The sequence below is a fragment of the Danio rerio genome, chromosome 13 (genome assembly GCF_049306965.1).
Source record: "Danio rerio strain Tuebingen ecotype United States chromosome 13, GRCz12tu, whole genome shotgun sequence".
Taxonomy (NCBI): Eukaryota; Metazoa; Chordata; class Actinopteri; order Cypriniformes; family Danionidae; genus Danio; species Danio rerio.
In genome coordinates, this window is record NC_133188.1 from 43,998,044 (window position 1) to 44,024,466 (window position 26,423).

Sequence of the window (26,423 nt, forward strand, 5' to 3'; positions counted from 1 at the left end):
CTGAAAGGTATCCGTTGCAATAGGCTGGATAAGTTGGAGGTTTATTCTGCTGTGGCGACCCCTGATTAATAAAGAGATTAAGCCGAAAAGAAAATGAATGAATGAATGAATAACATGCGAATGTGCGTGTACAGTGTGTGTTACTTCAAACTGTCATGTGCGCAGCGTGTGTGCGACCCTCTTAAGCATGGAGTTTGCTTTAGCTTTGTGGATCAGAGACTGGAGAAAAGCGTAATGCTGGATGACAATATTATACGCACAGAGCTAAAAAGCTTTATGAACCTTTTGCTGAGAGCAGTGAATGTTTGCTCCTGAAAACAGGTTTTGATCTTTGGTTTTATTCTATAATATTGGACTTATTTTCTATAAAAAACTTGAACTTTTAGAGTGTTTAAATGAGAGAGATGTTAATGCCTGTCTGAGAAAAGTGTATAAATTGTGAAGTGAGGGGTTTTACAGCTTTAAAACTATATATATATATATAAATATATATATATATATATACACACACATTTTTTTATTCTCTAAAAATTGTAAAAAAGAATAAAGCTGAATACTTTGAGGATTTCGCCTATTGTGGGTTATTTTTAAAACATAACTGCCGCAAATAACAAGGCACCACATTAAACTTCCTACCTGTATGTACTGTTTTTAAATTATATCTATTTTTAAATATACTTTGTTACATGTTAATTTTCGAGCAAAACTATTTAGTTAAAAAAGGAGCAGTTTTGGTTTTATTTGAAACCTTTTTTGCTCCACCTACAGTGGTGTCCAATAACATAATAATTTCACATTTTTATGTAAAATAATGTTATATAACTTAGTAATGTACATATATATTCATTTCATTGGTTCATTATAATTTATAGGCAAATAAACAGCATAGCAACCGAAACAAATTACATTTTTAATAATGTAAATATAAATATTTTGCATTATCAACCATTTTCTTTTCAAGTCTTTCTTAGTGCTTAACCTGCAGTATGAGGACGAAGTAATCGACAGGCTTGTTGCGCAGGAAGAGGTAGTGTTTTGGTGAGCGCTTGTTCTTCTCATCAAACTTGAGTTCCAGCACAACACTGGGGTGCTTTATCAGTCGCAGGAGGATCTTCTCTGACAGATGAGTCGACTTAAAAGGCTCGACTTCTGCCAACAGAAAAGAGAGGAGACAGAATAATACATGCCTTTATGGTACTGACAGTAAAACGCAACATTCTGATTCTTCATCATTTATTAATGATTTTCAATGCTGCGATCGATCAGGAGATACTTTACTTCGTCAAATGAGGCTTTGTGTTTTATGTGATTTAAAGGTAACCTGGAGTTCCTTTAATGTACAATATTAAATGTACAGCTTTGTTCAATGTGTGATATCTCTTCAAATGAAACATAAAAACAGGGTGGGACATATCGAGTAGCTCCGCTCCCTTTAAATTAATGTCCATTAGCATTTTGTTTTGCTGATATGGTTTGCTCTGTGCTGTTGGGTATTTGGAACAGAGCAAACTGTGTGTGTTCACACTGCAGCATGATGCAGTGATGATGGAAATACTGTCTATTATTTCCATATATGCAAGTGTTTTTAGGTGGACCCTCAGCAAGAAGTCTCAGTATCACATGAATAAATTGTTGGGGTAAAGACGCTTCAGATACTAAAGAGTTGATTGGTCAGAAGATAAAAAAAATCTTGATTCTTACTAACAGAAACAAAATCATTGATATCCAAATCGGTCCTGGAGGGCCGGTGTCCTGCATAGTTTAGCTCCAACTTCCTTCAACACACTTGCCTAGAAGTTTTGATATACCTAGTAAGAGATTGATTAGCTGGTTCAGTGGTGTTTAATTGGGGTTGGAACTAAAGTATGCTGGACACCGGCCCTCCAGGACCAAGTTTGGGCACCCCTGTTCTAAATTAAAATCATGTCTTTGTTTTAGAGTATGCAGATAACCTTAAGACTAACGTGTTTTTATTAACTCTCAAAAACTTGCCAAACTATCATTAACAGACCTGAATCTTTTCTACAGTTGTGAATTATGAGTTTACCTGTGGCCAGAAAGCGATGTGTGGCGAGCAGAAGCTGTGGTGAAACTTTGACCTTCATTTCACTCTCTGACAGCTTAAATATGGAAAAATCTTGTAGTTTCCTTTCATGGTGAGACACTCTCCTTTTTGTACGGTTATCAGCTGCACAAACACACACACACACACACACACACACACACACACAAATGTTATACAGATCCTTAAAGTACCTCAAATCGAAGCAGTTCTCAACTGGTTTGGCCATTGGACCCACATTTTTACATGGTCATCAAGCCGCGACCCAAATTTTTAGGAACTATAATACAATTTTAGGAATTATAATTAATTTGTATTTATTTGTTAACATACACAAGTAGGGACAGATCAATCATAAGAAAATTACCAAGACTTACAAACAAACTATATGTTATTGCTGTCATTTAACAAAATGTATCAAATTATAGAAATATTACGAAGTAAAAACAACAAATACTATAAACAGTGGTTAGGGTAAGGAAAGGTTCAGTTACCATGAACCAAAGTGAACTGTTAATAAAACATGTTGTCAGGTTTCTAAATGTCGTTTTAATTTAGAAGGTTTCATGCTCTCTTGTGAGAGCACCTCACTACATATGACACACTGAGGCTTTAAGTCTTTTTTTTGTCGTCAATATATGTAAATCCATTCTTAACATATTCGGGGTCGTACTTGCACTTCGACATATTTGTTGCTATAATTAAATGTAATTTCTCATGCCAAACAGTAGGGTTGTCGCGCACGCATTTCAAAATAAAAGCCAAAATAAGTTAAAAATTCAACTTTGTTGTTTTTTGACACACACTTTGCGACCCACTTTAAATGTTCCCACGACCCACTTTTGGGTTGCGACCCACCAATTGAGAAACATTGGTCTAGAACAGGGGTCACCAACATGGTGCCCGCAGGCACCAGGTAGACTGCAAGGATCACATGAGTTGCCCGTGGACCTGTTATAAAATTAGCTTACCATAGCACCACATACCAGTAAGCTGCATCTAATATTTTTTGTAGCTATTCTTTTTAAATCACACTTGCATTGGTTGATATTTATCTGTTTCCAATCATTGTTGACAACTATTGTGAGAAATCATTAACATGATCAGTGTCTTCACATAGATGAATATCATTAATTATTAATAACATAAAATTAAAAGTAAATTGAGCAAATTTGTTATTAGGAAGTGTGTATCAAACTGGTAGCCCTTCACATTAAACGATACCCAAGAAGTAGCTCTCAGTTTCCAAAAGGTTGGTGACCCCTGGTCTAGAGAATATGCAAAAGATGTGAAATATTGAAAACAAAGCAGAAAATGCAATATCAGAGGATTTACAGCCCTCATTATTTAGAATTAATAATCTTTATGTAGATTTTGTTTAGTGCAATAGGTCATGTGAAGTAATTAGCCATTGTAAATATAAATAAATAAATGAAAGCACAAATATTCCACACAAGTTGGTTAAATATTTCAATGTAAACCACACATTTCATGTGTATTAGTATATTAGATCTGTGAATCAGCATCTTTTAGGGCCGGACACACCAAGAAGACGGCGAACAACTATCACCGACAAAACCCAACTGTGTTGTCGCCTCATGTCAGCCCACGTCTGGTTCCGTCTGAACCAAAATGCTGCGCGTAAACACACCAAAGCCAACTGAAACAATAGTGTGTTTTACATGCATAGGAGGATGTGTCTTTCCACATCACAGGAAGCAGTAGTCTGTTTTCTTGTTACTGATAGGAAATCGGAACTTCAGATGTCCATAGAGCAAACTGGAAACAAGGCAGTGTTTAGTACCATTCTCACAGCAATTGCCCCTCAGCTCGGAGGGATTCGCCCATGCAAACACTGTATGTCTGATACCTATGTCTGCATGTCTTAATAATCCATATCATTTGCAAATATTTGAGAAATGTGACAAAATTACAACCGACCTCTTTGTGCTCCTTTCTGACTTAATTTTTTTTAATTGCTACATCACTTCACTACATCAACTTGCTCTCTGATTCACTGCTGAATAACCAGACATGCTGAACTGGGCCAACAAGATCTGACATTAACCCGATGAGAGGCTACATGTGGAACACATCAAGTGAGGTTTATTTATAAACTAATTTCGAGAGGATCACTTGCTTGTGATTTACCAAAGCCGCTCCCGCATTAGCTAATCATGATCCTCCAATCATATGATTCTTAAGTTACTATATAACCACAGTCTTCATTCTACATTTATCTTCGTCTGGAAGAAACCCCCTTCCTCCCCTTATCCTCCTTTTTCTCTTAGATTGGATGACACAGGGTTTTTCTGAGCAGAGTTTGCATGTTCTCCTCGTGCCCGCATGGGTTTCCCCCACCATCCAAAGATATGCATCATTTGTAACAGACTAAGCCAACTGGGCACTTTGTTTAGTTCCCAGCATCAGTATCTTTCCTTTCCAATGTAGTTTACCTTAGCCACTCCTCTCTCACTCTGCAAACAGGAGGGAGCCCTGGGCTCGAGGATCCCTTGAGCTCAAGTTGTGTGAACTCTTCAAACCAACTGGCCTGACCGACGAAGCCCAAAAACCAACCGTCAGCTTGGACAACACACTACTACCACAACTCAACCAGGCCCTGCCTCCTTAGTTTATTTAAATGTGGGATACTACATTTGAGACGTCTGCAGAAGAAAACTCATTCAATGGAGTTGTCTGAGTGAGTTCTATGCTCAAACTACAACATTAGATACCAAAGGAGCTCTTAAAACCATAATAGTACCGCTTTTCAATAGGCTAGCCTAACCTCACTCTCCCCACTTTTAATCATGATTAAATCCGAACTGATAATTGCAGAGAAAAGGCAAATAACACAGAGTTCTAGAATCTAATTAGTGCAGTAATTATTTGCAACAGGGTCACGGTGTTATCGACTATGCATGAGGAAGCAGCAGGGATCTGGGAAGCTTTTCGATCAGTCAGACGCTCTGCAATGGCTGTCTAGAAGAAATGTTCCGCCTAAAATTGCTCTTTTTGCAACTGTAGCCATATTTAAAGAACACCTACTGTAGAGGTCTGTTTCATCCACAATCTCGGACTTGATGATCTCCTCGATGACGTCTTCCAGAGTGACGATGCCCATGACTTCATAAAAAGGATCTCCTTCTCCTTCATTATTGACCCTCTGTACGATGGCCAGATGAGATTTCCCTTTACGGTGGAAACAAAGAGAAATAGAAGCATCAGGGGAGGAGTTATGCAAATGCGATTTAGCTATATACCACATTTACATTTTAATTTAGCAGATGCTTTTGTCCAGTGTGACTTACAATTGAGGAGGCATTCAGCAATCAACAAGAAGAGGCAATACACAGAAGAAGTGCTAATTATCTGCACTAATTACACTAATAATCTGTATGCAGATGTGGATGAAGTATACAAATAAATTATGTGCATGATCATACAGATACCTGAATAAAAATCATAACACTCCTTTTCAAATTAGACTTAAGTGAATCTTTAATCAAAGTCTCTATAATTTGAATCATTGAATCGTTAACTTGAGACTCGTCCTGATTGGATTATTTGAATTCGTAAAATTTTGACTTAAGAAGAGACTTAATTAGATAGCATTAATTCAGAAATAAATGTAAAAATGTAATATTTTAGCTAAAAAAAAAGCTTTAAAAAGCTATCAGCTCAAAAGAATCGTGTTCATAAATGGAAAGTTCAGAGGATGGCCCATTCTTGGCTCATTTTAAGTCAGATTAGAGAATACAGTGAATTCATTTTTATTTTTGCCATTTGACAGAATGATAGGAAGTAAAGTGGGAGAGATAGGGGCACAGAATTTGGAAAGGTACACAATCTGGGATTGGAAATTGTAATTTGTAAAATGAATCGTTAACTGGAGACTCGCTGTGACTGGATCATTTGAATCAGTGAGTTGTAACTTAAAAACAGATATAATGATTATCAGTCAAATTCACAAAAAAATATTAAACAGAATTGAACTGAAATAAATCAGCTTGTTCATAAATTAACACTGCTAACACATCTTTAGTGTTTAATTTTAGTAGTGAAGTAAAAAGGACAATATCATGCTTTAAAAATAGCAAAGTCTCCCAAAACACCAATGCTCTGAAGTACTTTGACTAGGAAAAAAGAAAGTCAAATACTTGCTTACTCTCCACGTCTGCATTTATTGTACATCTAATTTCACTAAATTTGCAGTGTTATTAAATCAACCCATGAATCAATAAAGTCATTAGGCAAAGTGTGCAAAATCAATAGGCGCATAACTTTAGTAAATTAAGCCCTGTCCATTTATGTTCCCCTCTGGACGCCTGCAAGTGCTGCTGCTCAGTCTTTTGCATTGTTTCTGGGGATGAACTTTGTATGCCATGAAGAGTTGCTGATCTGAAGGCTGATGAAGAGATTTACTATGACAGTTGTGAAGATTCAGACCTGACCTTGTGTAAACTGCGCTGCTGAGGGATTACGCAATGGGGTTTGGGAAGCCCTGCAGCTCTGATGATAGCGCTGACTGAGCTAAAAATCTGATTTTTTTGATTGTTGTTGAGTCTTAAAAAAAGCTGCTTATTAATGACTTTCCTGACATCTAGTTCATGTTTGCTTCTTTTAATGAATGATCACGATGTCTATTTGGGTTTTATGTTAGGAAATATAATGCTCATGTGCATACAGTGAGTGATAGTACAAAATGACTACTACCTCTACATGTGACACCATCTGCAGGAAAAACGGATTACAAAAATGCTAAAAATTACTTGTATTGGACTTAATTAGTTTACAGTAAAAATTATAAATGATAACAAATATTTCCTCAGGACCAAATAAACAGAGTACAGTATTAGAAGAATCATAAATGGCTGCAAAAAAATAAACTACAAGCGAATAAAATATTCTTTAAAATGTATTACAACAGAAAACAGTTAGTTAAGTTAATTGTATCTTGTAAATAGTTCTGTGCTCCGGTTTCCCCCACAATCCAAAAACGTGCTATAGTTGAATTGGCTAAGCTAAATTTTCCGTAATCTATGTGTGTGAATGAGTGTGTATGGATGTTTCCCAGTGATAGGTTGGAGCTGAAAGGGCATCCGTTTCATTTAATGCAGCTCAGCAAACAAACAAGCTGTTACTGAAATATGGGGTTGTTAAATCTATATTGGCACCAACAGAAGAAACCAACAGCTTGATGCTGTACCAAATCCGCCCCATTTACAAAAAGAGTTATGACAGGGCAGCACGGTGGCTCAGTGGTTAGCACTGTCGCCTCACAGCAAGAAGGTCGCTGGTTCGAGCCTCGGCTGGGCCAGTTGGCATTTCTGTGTGGATTTTGCATGTACTCCATGTGTTCGCGTGGATTTTCCCCGGGTGCTTTGGTTTCCCCTCAGTCTAAAGACATGTGCTATAGGTGAATTCATGAACTAAATTGGTCTTATTGTATGAGTGTATGGTTGTTTCCCAGTACTGGGTTGCAGCTGGAAGAGCATCTGCTGCATAAAACATTCCAGAATAGTGAGCGGTTCATTCTGCCGTGGCAACCCCTGATAAATAAGGGACTAAGCCGAAGGAAAATGAATGAATGAAAAAGAGTTCTAAAAAGCTAAACGTCTTAAAGCTAATTAAAGCAAAATTGTGTTTTCATAATGCATAAATCAAAAATATAAAAACTATCAACTCAAAGCTCATAATCTGAAATATTAAAGGAATTTAATATTGTTCACTGAAATCCCAGACGGAGGCTTTCAACAATGCAAAAACAAAACATCCCCGGCAAGCATTTCTATTAACCATCATTCAGGCCAGATTTGGAATATCATTGCTGTCGGAGAGGATTAAATCAAATAATCCTCAACCTTTGGATAGAGAAGCTAACGTTCAGAAGCCGCTCTGCTTTTCATTGACAGTGAACGCACGTGCACATGAAAGTCAAGACTCTGCAGGATCAGGTGAAGAGCAGGGCAATGCAGCACACTTGGATACACACACACACACACACACACACACCTCAGAGCTGATGTTCAGGGAACTGCATTACATCACTACGCTCTTATATAACACACATACACACACATGGACGTCCCTGCCATTCCCACAGCCGCTGTGCCAGCAAGTGAACTCGTTAAAGCTGGCACCGCACTCTACTCATGTGACGCAGAGCAAGACAAATGCTAAATAAAGCACAGTGTGTGTAGCCGAGAATGGCAAGAAAAACTGCTGAACTGATGTCTGCTTTCTAAATAGAATAACAACTCAAGGCATATGAAGGCATATGTACACAATTTTACATGCTGATTGCTTTTTTCTTTTTTCACGTTGGTGTTCGTGAAGCATGCGAATGGCATCTGACCTTGAGCTTAAATGAGCACCCACCCGCTTCAGTCCCCTAGAAGTCCCCATTTAGCCAATATCTGTGTCTGGCGCGAGCACTTTCAGCTTAGCTTAGCATAAATCATTGATTCAGATTAGACCATTAGCATCTTGCTCAAAAATGACCAGATCATGTCCTACTTAAAGCTTGGTTTAAAAAATGCTATGGTAGTCGATGGCTGTTTTTTCCATCATTCTTCAACATGGTTTCTGCCATGTTCATTCTTCTATGGCGGGGCGCCACACCAAAATGCAATCCTGCCACGGCTACATTACAGCTTCTCATTCAGAACCTTCAGTTTTTTCTTTTTAGTCGGTTATAATCACAACAAAACATAACATATTAAAATTTAAGTGAATTATAACAGAGCGAATGTTTCTGTAATCGTAGTAGTGCTGTGTGTTATTTGTTTAACCCTTTAGGGTTACATGCTGACTGACTGACTGGTGATGCGTGCAGCTGATTCGAATGCTATCACTCGAATAAATGGGTTTATCAGTGGTTATCAGCTGATAGATATGGGCCAGAAGGGGCCTTCTATGCCTACTGGTAGGCTCAGAAGGCTGTTATCATCCATCCACATGGTTAATCAGCTATAGAACGCATATGTCTGCGGCCAGAAGTTAACAATAATTATTATACAATAATTATAACAAATATTATTATATATATTTTATATTATTTATCTTGCTGGAGTTTATGGCCATTTCATCTTACTTCAGGACACATCAATGCTGTTCTGTATTCTATTGATGACGTTCATAAATATTCCTAGAAAATCTAATAAATGGAGACTTGTTATATAAACGCACTAAATCATCCGTCAGCAGCGTTTATTTGTGAGCACACTAGAAAATCTTCGCTTGAACAGCATATAATTGAAGGCGTACGAGAAGTTTTGTGCATGAACAGAGGATATTGGCATGCAAGCAAAAAGATTTGCATGCTCGTATTACATGAATGCAATCTTAACTTTTATTACTGCGCTCACGACATATGTCATTGAAATAACGCCATAGGTAGTTGGAAGATCTGTGTGTAAGGCCTGCCACCACAGCTGGAAAAAGTCATAAAGGAAACACTGTTCAGTATATCTTGCCTTGTGTTAAACAAAAATAAGACACTGAGTAAATTTGAGTAAATTATGACAGAATTGACATTTTTAGGTGAATTTATGCAAGGAAGCAACTTCAAAGTCCACTGTAGTAAGTAGTAATGAATGGCAGTAAACTATTATTTACATCATTAAATTAGTATTTATAAATTAGTAATATATTTCATAATTACTATGTCTGCAATGTACTTTTAGTCTTAGTTTCATTAAAAACATTTTAAACTTTTTAAAATTGTTGATTTTACCAACAAACAGAGTTACTGTGAATAAAACCATTTTGTTCTGACATGACTCAACAGTAAAGTGATGTTATTTAGGATTTTGGACCTTTTGAAATCTATTTTTATGGGCATCTTTATTCTTTAAAGGACAGAGAAGCAAAATTAGAACAAGAAAAACAGAATGTTGCCAAGCAAATGATGATCAAACAAATCCTCTGTGATTTCAGGTTTCTAAATTTATCACTAATAATATTCTGTATCTTTGAACACAGACTTTATTGCCTCCATTGGGCTCACAAATACATTCTGGACTCTGATTACTTCAACACTGTTGATAAGTTGTGGTGGGCATTTCTCTCTGTCTCGCGCTGAATGCAATCGACCAATCGCAACAGACTGTGTCATCGGGCCAATCAGCGCAGATTAACATCAAGCTAAGGAGGGGTTTGGGAACAAATGAATCGCTGAACGAATCTTATAGGAGTCGTTGGGATAATTAGGTAAACATAAATGCATATTATAAGAGAATGAAAGTGTTTTTTGACTTTGAATGCATATCAGCCTGTTGTTGGAGACCCCCAAAACCAAAATATGACATTTTTTAATGCATAATAGGGGCTCTTTAAATTTAACATTTTATATTTATCAGAGACTGAAAAGATTGATTTGTGTTGGGAAAGCATGAAGGAATTGTGTGGAATTTTTAGTGCACCTTTTCCCACTTCTGTAGCTTAGTCTTCAGAAAAAGGTCAGTTTATTCAGCTTCACCTTTACCTGCTGTTCAGCATCTGCCTTATTTAACTGACTGCAAAGGGAAAGGTTGAGCCTGCATATTTCATTATCCCCGCTGTAATATGCTCACTCCAGGCTGAAGCTTCAAAGACCGGCAGCTCGGATGCTCTCAGTGTGAGGAAGCAGATCCTCTGCTCTTCTTGTCCATATGGTTCCAAGCTGAGACACTGATTGGACCAAAAGGTCACCGCTGCAGCTAATCTGCCCTGATGTTTCTGCACAGAGAAGCACTTGCAGGAACTTAGACTTAAAGGGACAGCTCTTCCCAAAATCATGATACTTCATTTACTTCTTTATTTATTGTGCCGTTTCAAACCCATCTAATGTCTAAAGATTCATCATCATATCTCAAAAAAAGGAATAATCATGCTAAATGTATGACAAAATTAGGATCTAAATTGTAGTATTTTAGGGCTGCATTGTGATTCTTAATATAACAATTGTAATGTGATTATTAGAACAAGAAACACAGAATGTTGCCAAGCAAATGATGATCAAACAAATCCTCTGTGATTTCAGGTTTCTAAATTTATCACTAATAATATGCTGTATCTTTGAACAGACTCTATTGCCTCCATTGGGCTCACAAATACATTCTGGACTCTGATTACTTCAACACTGTTGATAAGCTGTGGTGGGCATTTCTCTCTGTCTCGCGCTGAACGCAATCGACCAATCGCAACAGACTGGGTCATCGGACCAATCAGCGCAGATTACATGTTTATGCCAAAACATGTTGATACCTTTTGGTCCAATCAGTGTATATATATATAAATTTTCACACTTAACGGCCACTTTATTAGATACACCTGTCCAACTGCTTGTTAACGCAACCAGCCAATCACATGGCAGCAACTCAATGCATTTAGGCATGTAGACATGCTCAAGACAATCTACTACAGTTTAAACCGAGTATCAGAATGGGGAAGAAAGATGATTTAAGTGACTTTGAATTTGGCATGTTTGTTGGTGCCAAATATGCTGGCATGAGTATTTCAGAAACTGCTGATCTACTGGGATTTTCAGGCTCAACCATCTCTAGGGTTTACAGAGAATGGGCTGAAAAGGAGAAAATATCCAGTGGCAGCTCTGTGGGTGCAAATGCCTCGTGATGCCAGAGTTCAGAGGAGAATGGCCAGGCTGTTTTGAGCTGATAGAAAGGCAACAGTAACTCAACCACTCATTACAACTAAGGTATGCAGAGGAGCATCTCTGAAAGCACAGCAGGTTGAACCTTGAGGCGGATGGGTTACTGCAGCTGAAGACCACATCGGGTACCACTCCTGTCAGCTAAGAACGGGAAACTGAGGCTACAATTTGCACAGGCTCACCAAAATTAGACAATAGAAGATTAAAAAACATCCGGATGGTAGCATCAGAATTTGACATCAACAAAATGAAAGCATGGATCCATCCTGCCTTGTATCAATGGTTCAGGCTGGTGGTGGTGATATTTTTGGCACACTTTGGGCCCAGTAGTACCAATTGAACATAGAGTCAACTCCACAGCCTATTTTTGCAGACAACGTCCATCCCTTTATGACCACAGTGTACCTATCTTCTGTTGGCTACTTCCAGCAGGATAACACACCATGTCATAAAGCGTGAATCATCTCAGACTGGTTTCTTGAACATCACAATGAGTTTAATGTACTCAAATGGCCTCCAGAGTCACCAGATCTCAGTCTAAAAGAGCACCTTTGGGATGTGGTTGAATGGGAGATTCACATCATGGATGTGCAGCCGACAAATAATAACACCTAATAAAGTGGACCAACTAGAGTATGGTTTATTCAAGTCTTTCTGTTCCAGGAATTCATTTTTGAGTAAGTATTAAATATTTATTAGCAATTTCTGAGTTAAACCATTATGAGAGTTAATCCTACAGCAAATACCTTTCAATATGTAAAAAGAGAGAGATCTACTAAGGGAAAGTTGACCTCAAATTTGTCTCGGACTGTTCTTGTGTGTGTGGTACAAAATAAATTGAGGTCTTGCCCAAAGATTAATCTCCATCCAGGGTTAAAAAAGTACAGTGTGGTGCCAGTCTGTGCTGAAAATGCTATTTATAGTCTGGGACTTCGCTTTAACTGCCCTGGATTCCTGCAGCGCTTGTAGAGCTGATAGTGTTGATGATCTCTTTACTATATCTACAGCAGACCAGTGTTTGTGCCCAGAGGGGATGGTAAATCTGGTGAATCTAGTACCCAGAGAGAGCGGTAAATCTGACAGGTTACTGCATTACCTCTGAATTATAGCACTCTGCACCCCGGCTGCCGCTGCTCTGTAGCTTTGCCTTCATAGAAAACACCATCAATCTCAATAAGACATTATTACGTAATTGCCACAGTGATGCAGTAAAGGCCAAAGTATGATTTCATACCAGGAGTCAGAACACATCATATCACATCACTGACTATAGGCTTTCTGCAGGGCAGGATCAAAGGAAAACATTCTTATACCTTCATATAAAGCTTGACATTAGTAATGTAATGGATTTCTAGAAAAGAGTGTCAAAATATGTCCGTCTGCATGTAAACAATACTTGCTCTCTTACTGAACCATAAGTAATGATGACAGAATGGAGATGGTTGGTTGCCATGGGAACAAATTCATATTATTCATGTCCAGTGGCTTGGCCCTTTTACAGATGTCAAATGATGAGGTTGTGCAAAAGATTCCAAGTTTAAACACATAAATATGAGAAAAAATGTTTGATATAATAATACATATACATTTGAAGTCATAATTATTAGCCCCCCTGAATTTTTAGGCCGCTTGTTTATTTTTTCCCCAATTTCTGTTTAACAGAGAGCAGATTTTTCAACACATTTCTAAAAATAATAGTTTTAATTACTCATTTCTAATAACTGATTTATTTTATCTTTGCCATGATGACAGTAAATAATATTTGACTAGATATTTTTCAAGACACTTCTACACAGCTTAAAGTGACATTTAAAGGCTTAACTAGGTTAATTAGGTTAACTAGGAAAGTTAGGGTAATTAGGCAAGTTATTGTATAATGATGGTTTGTTCTGTAGACTATCGGGGAAATATAAAGCTTAAAGGAGCTAATAATTTTGTCCCTAAAATGGTGTTTAAAAAATTCGAAACTGCTTTTATTCTAGCCGAAATAAAACAAATAAGGCTTTTTCCAGAAGAAAAAAAAATTTAATAAGACATACTGTGAAAATTTCCTGAATCTGTTCAACATCATTTGGGCAACATTTAAAAAAGAAAAGAAAAAAATCGCTATTAATTCTGACTTCAACTGTATATTCTATATAGGTCACATAACCACAGGGTGATGCATCACTTTTAACATTTAAGATTTATGCAGCAGGTTTTCATCTATAATTTCATATAGTACAATATGTTCTCCCATAGGCTGCACTGCAGTCACTGAACTGTGCTCTTAAAGAGACCCAAAAATGAAAATCTCATCTTCATGTTATTATAGTCCTACAATCTCAGCATTAAATAGTTCTTGAAGGAATACATTTGACACAGGTAAGGTACAAAGTGTCTTGTGAGTGTAGTGGTACCTTCATGGATCAGATTTGTACCTTTGTTGAAGATACACTATTGTATCTGCAGGTTTTAAAAAACAAAGGTACATTTTGGTTTCTGATGGTACAAATCATGTCCTTAAAAATACAAACTGCAATGGTACAAATTAGTTTCTTTGTCTTAAGGTACAATTATGTTCCATAAAAAGGTACCGCCCCAGTGACAAGGGTTTGCACCTTCTTTGGTAAAATGTTGTAACATTTTTTTCTGAGAGTGTATTTGCGTGTCTTTTCTGTGTTAGTTACTTTCTTCATTTCATTCAATTAATGTTAATCAGGTTCAGTGTTTTTTAGAAGTCAATGTAATTAAAAATGGTCATGTATTGTGTTTGGCAACCCTCAAATCATCTCAGCTTTTCCCCACATTTTAGCCATGTAGTTAAAAATTTGAAAGTGAATTTGGAAAGTAGTTGAAAATTTGATAAACTGGTTAATTCAGTGATCAGGGCTAGCTTTTTCCAGCTTCGCCTTCTTGCCAAAGTCAAGCCATTTCTGAGCCAGCGTGATCTAGAGAAGGCTGTTCATGATTTTATCAGCTCTCTGGACTATTGCAACACACTCTATGTTGGAATTAAGTAAACCGTACTTCATTGGTTACAACTGGTGCAAAATGCTGCAGCTCGCATCCTGACCACTAGTCGCAAATGTGAGAACATTACACCTGTACTTAACTCTCTTCACTGGCTCCCTGTTCATTCCACAATTCATTTTAAACTACTGTTGTTTGTTTTTAATGCAGTTAATGGTCTTGCACCTTCATATTTAACCTATTTAACCTTGCTTTTAATATTCGGTAGTATAAAATGCTGGTTTATCGACATTTGTGTTCTTACCATTTTATGTGTTTTAATGTTTAATTTTGTTTTTAATACTGTAAAGCACTTTGGGCCGCCTCCTGGTATAGTAAAGTTCTATATAATTAAAGTTTGATTGATTTATTGATTGAATTTGTTCCACAAAAGAAAGAAATACTTAAAAGGACAGTACACCCATAAATGAAAAGTGCTGTTAGTTTATTCGCCCGCAGGCCATGCAAGATGACCTTTTTTCAGAACATTAAAAATGTTTTTTATTTATATTAGATGGAAACTGTGGTTCTTGGTGATTCATAAAATGCAAATTGATGACTATACAGCAGACCCATTGGTCAGGATTATAAATTAATTCTTGTATTTAAGTGGTGTTGCCAAGAGATAGGTTGCGGCTGGAAGGGCATACTATGCGTAAAAAATGTGCTGGATAAGTTGACGGTTCATTCCGCTGTGGCGATCCCAGATTGATAAAGGGACTAAGCCGAAAAGAAAATGAATGAATTTAAGTGTTGCTGATATGTTTGTGGTTTTGTTTATCAAAAATGCTTATAGATGCTGCATAAAAAGTTGTAAACAAACTGTAAGCATCATCTTACATCAGAGTTTAAACCCACATTATTATGCAACAACAATTCGCACTCCAGGCTGTCATGAACATGTTAAGCAATTGTCAAGGTATTAAAGATATTTGTTTAATGCACGGTCATCACAGACTTCAAACATCAGGTCACAGATACTACTTTTTTTTGCCTGTATGTTTTTTTTTCAACTCTAAATATGCTGTTTGCATTCACTTGCATATAAATCAACAAGGATGATTACAGCTAAAACTCTTATTTAATCTTATGCTGAAGGAAAGTCACCTGCATCTCAGTTGGTCTGAGGATGAGTGCAGCAGGTCACACTTTATTTTGATGGTCCGTTTGTTAAATTTAAGTTACATTGTATCTACTTGCCAACTAATTCTCATTAGATAAGCAGACTGTTAGGTTGGGGATGGGGTTAGGGTTAGTGTAAGTTGACATGTGCTTGCAAAGTTTCTTATAGTCAGTAAAATGTCTGTTTAGCAGCAGTATCAACAAATATTAAGCAGTCTACTAATACTCAAATGGACCATCAAAATAAAGTGTTACCCATTCATACTTACTATCTCTTTAATTGAGGGTGAGTAATTCATAGTATTTCACACCGACTTTACTTTTTTTCTTCAGACTGCATAGCTTTACATAGCTGGAGTACAAGCATCTTACCTTTCTTAAACTGCTCCAGCATTGCATCCAGTTTGGTGTCATTAAACACACAGTGCAGCGGGTGCTTGTAGAACTGAGTGATGGTTTTTAACGGCGTGCAGTCATCTGGGTCAACAAAAGCCAGATCTTTGACGAACAGAATATCAACAATATTGGATCTTTCGTTCTCAAACACTGGAATGCGAGTGTATCCGCTCTGCATCACGTCCGACATGGTGTAAAAGTCCAGGATGGCGTCCGAGGCCAGCATGAAGCAGTCATTGAGAGGGGTCAGCACATCTTCCACCGTTTTGCTCCTGAGCTCCAGAGCTCCCTGGATGATGTTCAGCTCCTCTTTCACCAGGTCATGATACGGGTCAGTGACTCTCAGCATAGCCAGTAACTTCTCACGCGTGTAGAAGTTGCTGATTTCCTGGTGCAGCATGTTGTCTAGGAGCTTGCTGATGGGATAGGTGATGGGGAAAGTCAGCAGCATCAGCATCTTGGTCAGCCACACGGTTTTGGAGGCGATTGCCAAGCCGTGCCTGGATGCGACAGAGTGCGGCAGGATCTCTCCGATGAAGAAGATGAGAAAAGTGCACGCCGCAGTAGAAACGGGCGTCACTCCTAGGATCTGGCACATCCAGACCACCAAGAAAGTGTTAGTGAGCACATTGCACAGCACCAAGGTGCACAGGACATAGTTGCCATGCTTGCGCACTGATTCGATCTTATGCGCGTACTTCTGCTCCTTGTCCGTGCCGCTGTTCTGCAGCACTTTGAGCTCCACCGGGTCCAGCGCGAGCATGCTGATAACCAGCCCGCTGAAAAGCGCGGACAGCGCGAGCAACAGCACTGAGAGACCCGCCTGCAGCCACCCGTCCGTATGCGGCGGCCGCTCCACCACCGCCAGCCAGAAGTCGCGTGTCCGGTAATGCTCCCATTTGATCCCGTCAAAGGCGCACATGGAGTAATACTTAATGTTCTCTCCTCTCCGGAGTTCTTTGGCGAGAAGCTCCACCAGTATAGAGTTTTGGCTTGAGGCTGACTTGAACGACCCAAGAAGCTCAATATCCGAGCTCCTGGCGCTCTCCTCCACGCATAAGTTGCGTTTGGGGTGCACCTGCCCCTCTCTGCCCGGCTCCGGTTCTTCGATGAAGGCGATCCACGGTGCGGCTGCGCTGCTGACGGTCCGGTTGATCCTCTGCGGGGATGCTGCATAGTACACGCGTAACATGAACCGCGTCCCTTCGGTGGCCTTTAGCACCCCGTCCTGCACGGACAGATCTCTTCCCGTGTCCTCCGGTCGGAAGCCCAGCAGTCCGTGGCTCAGTGAAGGGAGATTGGAGGCGAGCAGGAGCAGCAGGGGCAGCAGGCATGGTCCGGGGATGCGGTGCGGGAGGAGAGCATCCGCAGCATCCGCAGCCATGATGCTGAGTGGGTTGTAAAAGGACATTGGCGAGCTGGATCACGTGGCAATGACACACACCCACGGACACACACACACACTCTCATCCACTCTGTTTGCCGAGTCAACGTAACAGCTGGAGTCTCGTGTAAATAAAAATGACACCGCAGTGACGTCATGGCGCTTTGCGGGGCTGCGATACTGTAACAGGAAATGTTGATGCACTGCACAGACAGAGATGATGATATAATGTAGCTACTGTAAGCCTCTTGGACGTATATATAAACAAACCTTTCTTAAAATACATTTACCTACTCTAACTGTTTATTGTCTGGTAAAGAATATTAAAAGGCTCAGACAGTTTTTCTCTTTTGTGTTGGGTTGGCTCCATGGGAAGCCTCTGTGGCTTAATATGGCTATTCCGATTGTGATATTAACCAGCAACACAAGATTGAAGATATCTGCCATATTTAACTTATTGTATTATATAATGCACTCTATTGCATGTCAGAATTTATTTTGTAATTAGGCCTACATTTCAAATGTATAGATGTTTTAAAATTATTGTCCAAAAAAGCATTATATGCGAGTTAGAGAATTAGTTTATTGTATTTATTCTAATCAGATTAAAAGCAAAAATCTCAGCCTTGATGCAGAATTTAAGGAGTATTCACCACAAGGTGGCACTCTATTACAATTTTAATCGACTTCTAGACTTCAAGAGACTTCTATATTAAGCTAGCCTATATACTAGATATGTTCACAATTATTACGTCATTTGACGGATAAAATAAAACTTGTAAGTAGTAGGATATATTTTTGCAAAATAGGCCTATAAGAACAACATATACAACCTTATGAAGAAATATCTGTTAAGTTTTAGTATAGGCTTGCGTTTGTACATAAAAATGCTATTCATATTTCATATTTACACATGCAAAAACATATAAGCTCACAGCGAACAATCAATGTGACCCGGTCTTATCGCGTTGGTAAAAGTAATTGATCTAATAAAAATCATATTTTATTACACAGTGTTCACTCATTTGCATTCCCAGCAATTTTTCGTTCCCAAAAGCAAGTAATTCGTTCTGTTGGGGGTTTGTTAGATCATTTCGAAATGTCTGAAAAGTTCCTCCGCCAAAAGCAGGGTGAAACAATAAGCCGTGGTCTCGTAAACACTTATTTTAATCCAGTGAGTGTTTGGATCCAGGCCTGAAGCAGACAGCCAGTGCCTCAGATGCTATTTACAGTATGAACACCATTCTGAACGGCTGCGCGAGTAAGGTAAAGCTGTAAGAAAAAGAAGAATTTGTAGATGTTTGGCTGTGCGCGCTAACCACTTTCGTCTGCTCAGCATCACTCGCTTCCACCTCGTAAATCACAGACAAATATGTGGCGTTTTCCCCTTTCTCTCTCCCTTTAACTCTCTCTTCAGAGGGACCGTATGTTCAGCCTTGACCTTGTCGGGGGTCTGACCGGAGGGCTCACAGGACAGTTTGCAGGCTCAGGAAACTTTTAACTAATAAGATATTGATGGTCCATTTAGCTGAAATGTTGCACGTCCTTCAGGGCTCTATTTGAAACAGTGGGAGTGCAGTGTTCGGATGGGTTTACTACCTACAACTGTGTATTTTTATTGTTTAGTGAAGAGAAGGAAAAAAATAAAACAAATATCATGTGACATGTAAGAGTAAAGTAGAATATAATAATAACAACAATAATGGAAAAAACTTGATGGATTTTTTGAGTAATTCAATGAAGTTTCCTTTAAGGGAATGTCATTACTCTTTTAATAAGCGCGCTGAATTTCTTCTGCAAAATATATATATATATCATAAGACTTTTAATAATAAACTTCAGCTTTAAACTGGATATTTAGAGGTCAAAAACTAAAACGTAAAATATTTGTTAACCTGGTTTATAATTTTTTATTTTAATTTAGTGTGAATATTTATGAACAAACTGTAATTATATTGCCGTAAAAAGCATAAAACTTTATGAATTTATCATCCTTAAATATAGTATAGTTTTATTTTTCAATAGCCTAATTAATATTTGCGTAAAGAAATCTTAAAAACTTTTGAACCTCACTTTTTTGGCAAGTCAAACTTTTTTTCTTTCTTATTTTAAGTCATACTAAAATGCATGTAAATTTAGAAGAAGAACGAACCTATTTTAATTAATATTTAAAGAATATTCTTGTCGGTGTAACAATTCATACAATTCTGTCCGTGTAGTTTTTATAGTTTAAAGATTTATTCTAATGTTTTATTCTTGAATTGTGTTTTAAGTCTAAAAGAAGCAACAGATGTTCATTTTGTCTGAACTATTTTATAGCCTGTGTTTTCTCCGTATTCGCATAAAACTAAAAAAGATGACCGCATATTCCTGATTGTTATTTATATTTGATGCATTTACTCCCTGTAATCTCTGAAACGGTGAGTTTCTAGTTTTAGAAAGCAAAAAAATACACTTCAAAAGATTTCTCATATAAAACTTGATAAATCTTGTCATAAATCCGAGGTTAAAGAGAGGCGCTCTGTCTGGTTTGCTGCCAAGAAATATACTGTAAAAACAGCGGAGAGTCTTATTTTCTTTCTGTTTTGTTTTACTCTCCTTCTCTGCAGAGAGCGGACAGTAAGTGGACTGTCACAGGGCGCCCGGGATTATAGGCCAGATATCTCGGTTACAGAAGGAAGAATACCATGGTTGCCTTTATTAGACAACTGTCTGGCAATCAGGTGACAGTATTACAAATATTATATTTTTTAATCGTTCTGCTAACGTCTCAGGATTATTAAAAGCATGATGTCAATCATCAGTGGAGATTATGTCGGCCGGTTGGTTTGTCATGCCAAAAGATATGCACCTCTGAAGATGATTGAAGATGTTTTTTTTTACTCGTGTGTTTCGCATTTGATATTAACATTTAGCTAAACTAATCCGTGAGAAAAAACAAAGCAAGATGAAAGGACAAACATAGTCTCCGTATTTATGTTGCAATTTTTTATTTAGTTGACTGGTTTACCTGCAAGTTCTTTATTGAAAAAAGCAAATCCAGTTCGCGTTGGCGTCTTTGTAAACGAATATTTCAATGTTTTATTTTCAGCTACAAATAAATATATACAGTTTAAATAGCTAAACCAATGTTTCCGACGTGGATAATTAGGCTGAATATTATTCCATGGAGAAATCGTGAAAATTAATGTTATAATCAGATGTACATAATGTTATTATTGAATTTTTATAGAGGGTTTTTTATTCGCGAAAAAAAGTTAATTTCCCCCATAAAAAAGTAATTGTTTTTATTGTCAAGTTATGATGCATTTTTTTTCTTCAGTTTGGTTTTATTTTCGCCGCCCTTAGTGATTTATAAGAAAACATTAAAGTATGAATAGATAGTGATAAGCTACTTCTCAATAATTCTTAGTATTCACGTCAAGAAAAAGTCATATTTACACTGAGATTAACTGTACTCGTTTAAATGCGCAGTAGATCATTAGACAATATCAACTTTTAAATAGGTCAGCAGGAGACGAAAAACACAAAGCATGTTTTATATCAATCTGCGCAAGTTGTCAAATCATAAAGTATAGTAAACTTTAAATTCTTTAAATATGAGCGTATTAAAAAGATGTGACATGCATTCACTGCAGCATAGGCTGCACAAAGTACTGTTGTTCGAGGGTAGCGACAATTAAATAATTAGCCTATAATGTAAATATTTATTTTGAATAATTGTGTTATAATGTTATTATAAAATGCTTAATAATTATATTGTTCAATATTGCTTTATTAATAAGAAAACGTATGGTCAGTTACTGGTTGTTCTTTGTGGGCGATTTGAGAAAAGTTATGTAGTAGTTTTCGTTATTACATTTTTAAATTATAAGGCTGATGGCACTTCTAAAAAAAACATTGTTTATGGCCATTCATATTTTTATGGATATTTAACATCCATTGAATGGTTTAGTAGAATTGTAAAGAAAGTAGAGATGTTCACTGTAAAACTATTTGATGAACTAACATGATCCACTACCTTTAGTACCAATTTAAACACTTGGAACTTTATGATTAATAACGCATACCTTTTCTATTGAAAAAGTATTTTAAATTACACAAATTGTGTTTTATATATAACAGCTGGTGTTAGAAAAACGCAAACAGCAGACTTTAATCCATGGACTTAACCTTGACCAACTTTATAAACAAAAAGAGGATATTTAGCTGAAGCACTGAAAAACATGAGTTTTCTGTTCGCTGTAATTTATTTAATATTTTTTGTGCAGACCCCCACCCACCCCTCAAAAAGAAGCTTGCGTAAAATAAGAGTCATCTTACCTTTAAGAGCCGTAGCGTTACTACAGAGGGCGGTGCAGGGGCAGCAGTGTGATGGAGGCTGGCCCTGGGGCGTGAGTTTACTCCAGCTAACTCCAAAACAGCTGAATACAGGGGGGCTGAAAGAGACACTATAGCGATCCTTTGCTTGAGGAGGGGCATAAAACCACACTTCAGGTGCTTATTTAACAGCTTTTATAAGGAGATCTCCGCTGGATCTCCCTCACTGCGCTCCGCCCGGTGCTTGAGGACAGAAGATGCCCAGGCAGTTTTTCTGCCCAGTGTTCGGCTCGTCACTGTGGTTGGCACTGATACTCCAGTCTCTCATTTCCTCCGCCGTTACCTACAGAAGACCAGTGTCTGGGGGAAAGAGACAGAGCTTTCTGGAAAGGACCTTGATTTTACTGGACGTTAATACTCGGAGCCCGGTCAAAGTTTTGAATGACAACTTCCTCTCATTGCAGTTGGATCCGTCTATTATAAAGGATGGTTGGCTGGACTTCTTAAGGTATGACAGCTTTACAATTGCATTCTGGTGATGCTGATGTGTTTGTTTAGATTTAGGAAGCACCGTAGAATCGCATGCTGGAGAAGCAAATGAAGAGTATGTGTGTTTTGGGAATGGTAGCTTTGCGAAGCCGATTCAAGCTAGATCATATTGGATTAGCAACATCAACTGGTCAAGCTGGACCTGATAATGAGGAGCTAGAAACCATCTTTCATGTTACAAGCAGGCTGAAACTCGACTTTCCAACGGGAGCACAACTTCATATTATCAATGAAACATTCAAAATGCACATTTTTATATTTAACTAGCTAATCCGCCTACTTGAAAACACAGCCCTTTATTTTAGGTCTTTTATTAGCCTTTCCCCCTACTGATAAACATCAAATTTAATTACACTCTTTGTTCATATAAAACTGTTATGGCTTTCTTTACATTTTGAAAATGCAGAGTATTAGTAGTTTTGTATCACGCGAATAGGATTTTGGAAAAAATTGTACGCGTAAATCAGAAATTATCACGTTTACGCGCACTGCGTAAAACTGTAAACCCAGATGAAACAGTATTGTATGATGAGCTTTGTCTATGATAAATTTGCATTCGGCGCGTGAATATGACTTTATATATTAGAGCGAGAACCCTGAACATACACGCATATTTGAATGGTTGTTAATTTGCGCACCAGGGCTTGACCTGGAAGTGAACATGAGTGTCCCAGCCCCCAGAGAAAAAAGACAAACAAAACAAAAAACCTACGGAGAAACAACATGTAAGTGTATTTTATTACCCCGATCAAGTTTGATATTCGATATAGTGTTTACTCCCGAAGTATTATCAAATATTGTTTGTTATTAGTCAGAATGAGTAATTGGAACAAGTAAGTTAAATTTAATAAGTGGCCCACATATACTGCTGTCGTGGCATAATGTTAGTTTTCTCTCGTGTACAGTATAACACGTAATGCTTGTTTGGGTTTTACTTTTTGTGTCCTTCGTTCCTATGTAAAGAAACGTAGGACTCAAAAGCGGGATTTGACTAAAAAGGACAAAACAATAGGTTATGTTTTCTACTTGGCTAGAATTTGGCTAGAAGATCCGTGCAATAGATTTTAATGCCTTATAGGGATGTTTTTATTGTTCAGCTAATGATATGCACATGCATACGGTTTTCATAATGGTAACAGTAATTGTAACAATGTTTAGGCGTTTAGGCAAATGTTCAAGTGTTTCTATTTAAAAATACTGCAATTGTTGTCGCTATTATTATGTATTATGGCGTGCGTTGCACTAATGTTTATTATTTTATTTTATTTTATAGCTTTATTATTAATTTTACAGTAATTTGTCCATGAAATAACTTTCATTATTCATGCTTGATCTGACTAACATTACTGGAGTGGCACCAGCAAAATGTTTCCTCTTCTTGCTCCAGTTTTATGTGTTCTTAAAATCAGTTTCAGCCCACCGACCACAACACAGACTTCACGATAGTTTGTTGCAGTTATTATTTTGCTGTTTTTAATACAAAATAAAATAAACACTTGATGTAGTCAGCTTTTATGATTTCATTTCAATTTATTTTAATTTCATTCTAATATTATTTAAGCTGTTGTCGAGAAGAGCCTTCTCCACGCTCAAAGGGGAACGTTTGCGCAATTTATAGGCCTACTTTTATGTGCACCTTTTACAGCTTCACTTTTTACAACTGGTACCTTATTATACATCATTATTTAGGAAAGCACTAAAAAAAGAAGCTGGTATTTATTTAATTAGGTAGAAACGAGAGTGTAGCAAACACAGGCTGCAGCTCCGTGTGAAATAATCTGCTGCTGATTTCACCACTGCGGCCTGACTGAAACCTAGCACATTACACCAGATCTCATGAACATCATAAAAGTTCAATCCTGACACTCAGATCACGACACAAACTGATGGAAAATGTTATTAATAAAATATATAAAATGAGATATTATTTGTTGTATTGTGAAAATCATGTGTTGGCCTCTTGTCGGCATTACAGACCGTTGAATTCCATTTATTAATTTTACTTAGGCTGTAAAAAATCCTGGTTGCCTTAATTTTTAAGCTGAATCAAATTAACCTTAGGAGTCCATTGAACTTATATTATGTTAAACCAACTTAAAACTGCTTGCATAACTTAATTGTATAAGTTAAAACATGATTAACTAAGTTTAATAAGTGACAATAAACTAAAAACATATGCTGTCATGACTATTGATCGTATTATATTTACAGTGTACGACTTGGTCTCTATTTCAGAGGTCTCCGCTACAGAATGAACCACCGACTGTTAAAATAATACATCAAATATGATAAAACAAGACATGCATCATAGCTACATAAAGCATATCCAGGTTATAAACCTTAAAAAAAAATTCAGAATTTGTTTAGCTTATTTTCATACTTTCCTCTAACAGTGTAAATCATTGAAAGCTCATCTTAGGAATTATATGAACAACATTTAATCTTGTTTAGTGTTGTACATGTGTCATTATGTAAAAATGTATTTTTATATCACTGAATCAAAATTAAAAAATCCAGAAATAAGTCATATTAGGTATAAGCTGTAATTAAGTTGTCGTTTTTACTTTCCACAGTGCAGTATATTCACTGTTGATTGTTTCTTAGTCAATATTATGTATCCTTTGGATCTGTAATCTACATCTTTCTGTATCCACAGCTCCAAGCGTTTAGTCACTCTGGCACGGGGACTCTCTCCAGCTTATTTGAGGTTTGGGGGCAAACGGACTGACTTTCTCCAGTTTCATAACCTGAAGAATCTAGCAAAGTTTAGAGGGCCTGGACCAGACTATTACCTCAAAAACTATGAAGATGGTAGGGTCTAATTTGCTCATTTTCTTGATTTAAAAAAGTTGTTTTCATCTCATAACTTTAGAAAAGTTGATGTGGGGAAAAAACTATTTACACAAGTGTATGCTTAAACCTTAAATATATCTGAATAAATATTGATGAATTTATTTATTTATTTACAGTGCTCAGCATATATACATCCCTCACAAATCTATCTTTTAAATTCATAGTTTTAATTGGAAGGTATACAATATTATATTTGTGCATACATTAGATTAGTCAGTACTGAATCTGGAATTATCTAACAAAATAAATGTGATAACGGTTCAAAAACAAATACACCCAAATGTATATGTTATAAAAAATATTAAATACAAATTTAGAAAAGAGGAATATTCAAGAGAAGCAAAAAAATAAAATAAAATAAATAAATTTGAAAATTTTAGTTGAAATTTTGTAAGTTGTAATTTTCTTTGCAATATTTTGCTTGAATTTAATTGTATTGTCTTTTATTTTCTAAATATGTTTGGTGACTAAAATATTATTTTAATGAATCTGTTTAATAAATCTGTTTTGTTTTAATGCACCAAAATACATTGCCTATACTCAGAGGCGGATTTAGTGATTTAGGGGCTTAAGGAACTTCAGCCATGATGCCCAAAGTCCTGAAATGCGTCCTTTACAGTTTTATAATTTTTAAAAATTTATTTAGCTGTTTTTTATATATATTTTTTTCACTCAATCTTCTGGGTGGTGGATATTTTTTCGTAATATTATTATTACATAACATTACGTTATTATAATAATAATATATTTTATTGTATATTAAATCATATTTAATTAAGTAATAATTTTATTTGTTTGACTCTCATACAAAATATGAGATAAAACAATGTTATATTTATAGATTATAAGTATAATTTATACTTTTAGATATTTATTGGGGGCCCCCAGATGCCCTCGGACTCTAAGCGGCCACTTACCTTGCTTCTTGGTTAAATCTGCTCCTGCCTATATTCACTAAGAAATTGATAAAAATATTCATTTTCAAAATGGGAAACTTTACAATATTATATTTCTGCATATACATTAGATTAGTCAATACTTAAGCCAAATCTGGAGCTTATCTAACAAAATAACTTGCGATAATGGTCCAA

The 26,423-nt window shown here is 36.9% G+C and overlaps 2 protein-coding genes across 19 annotated transcripts in view; one reads left to right on the top strand and one right to left on the bottom strand.

Annotated features, from left to right (window-relative positions):
* cnnm1 (cyclin and CBS domain divalent metal cation transport mediator 1) overlaps positions 1-19,290 on the bottom strand; it is a 42,103-nt gene extending 22,813 nt beyond the window's left edge. For 2 of the 5 annotated variants that reach the window (XM_073919647.1, XM_021480604.3), the window contains exons 1-4: positions 16,203-19,290; positions 5,111-5,254; positions 2,048-2,188; positions 980-1,149 (exon numbers count right to left, since the gene is read on the bottom strand). In XM_073919647.1, coding sequence (XP_073775748.1) covers positions 980-1,149; positions 2,048-2,188; positions 5,111-5,254; positions 16,203-17,637 — 1,890 coding nt within the window. In that variant the 5' untranslated portion in view covers positions 17,638-19,290. 5 annotated transcript variants of the gene reach the window in all.
* The window catches only part of hpse2 (heparanase 2), a 200,682-nt gene that overhangs the window by 9,143 nt on the left and 165,116 nt on the right, over positions 1-26,423 (top strand). For 7 of the 14 annotated variants that reach the window (XR_012388878.1, XR_011006025.2, XR_012388877.1 and 4 more), the window contains exons 1-2: positions 22,156-22,438; positions 25,136-25,290. The exons of 1 other annotated variant lie outside the window; for it this stretch is intronic. Coding sequence is in view for 3 of the 13 variants with exons in the window: in XM_009307537.5 (XP_009305812.2) it covers positions 22,188-22,438; positions 25,136-25,290 (406 nt within the window). In the remaining 10 variants the exon portion in view is untranslated. Of the gene's footprint in view, positions 1-20,219; positions 20,334-22,155; positions 22,439-23,119; positions 23,205-25,135; positions 25,291-26,423 lie in introns of those variants that run through there. 6 more of the 14 variants (XM_073920267.1, XM_073920268.1, XM_073920270.1 and 3 more) reach the window with 3 other exon arrangements.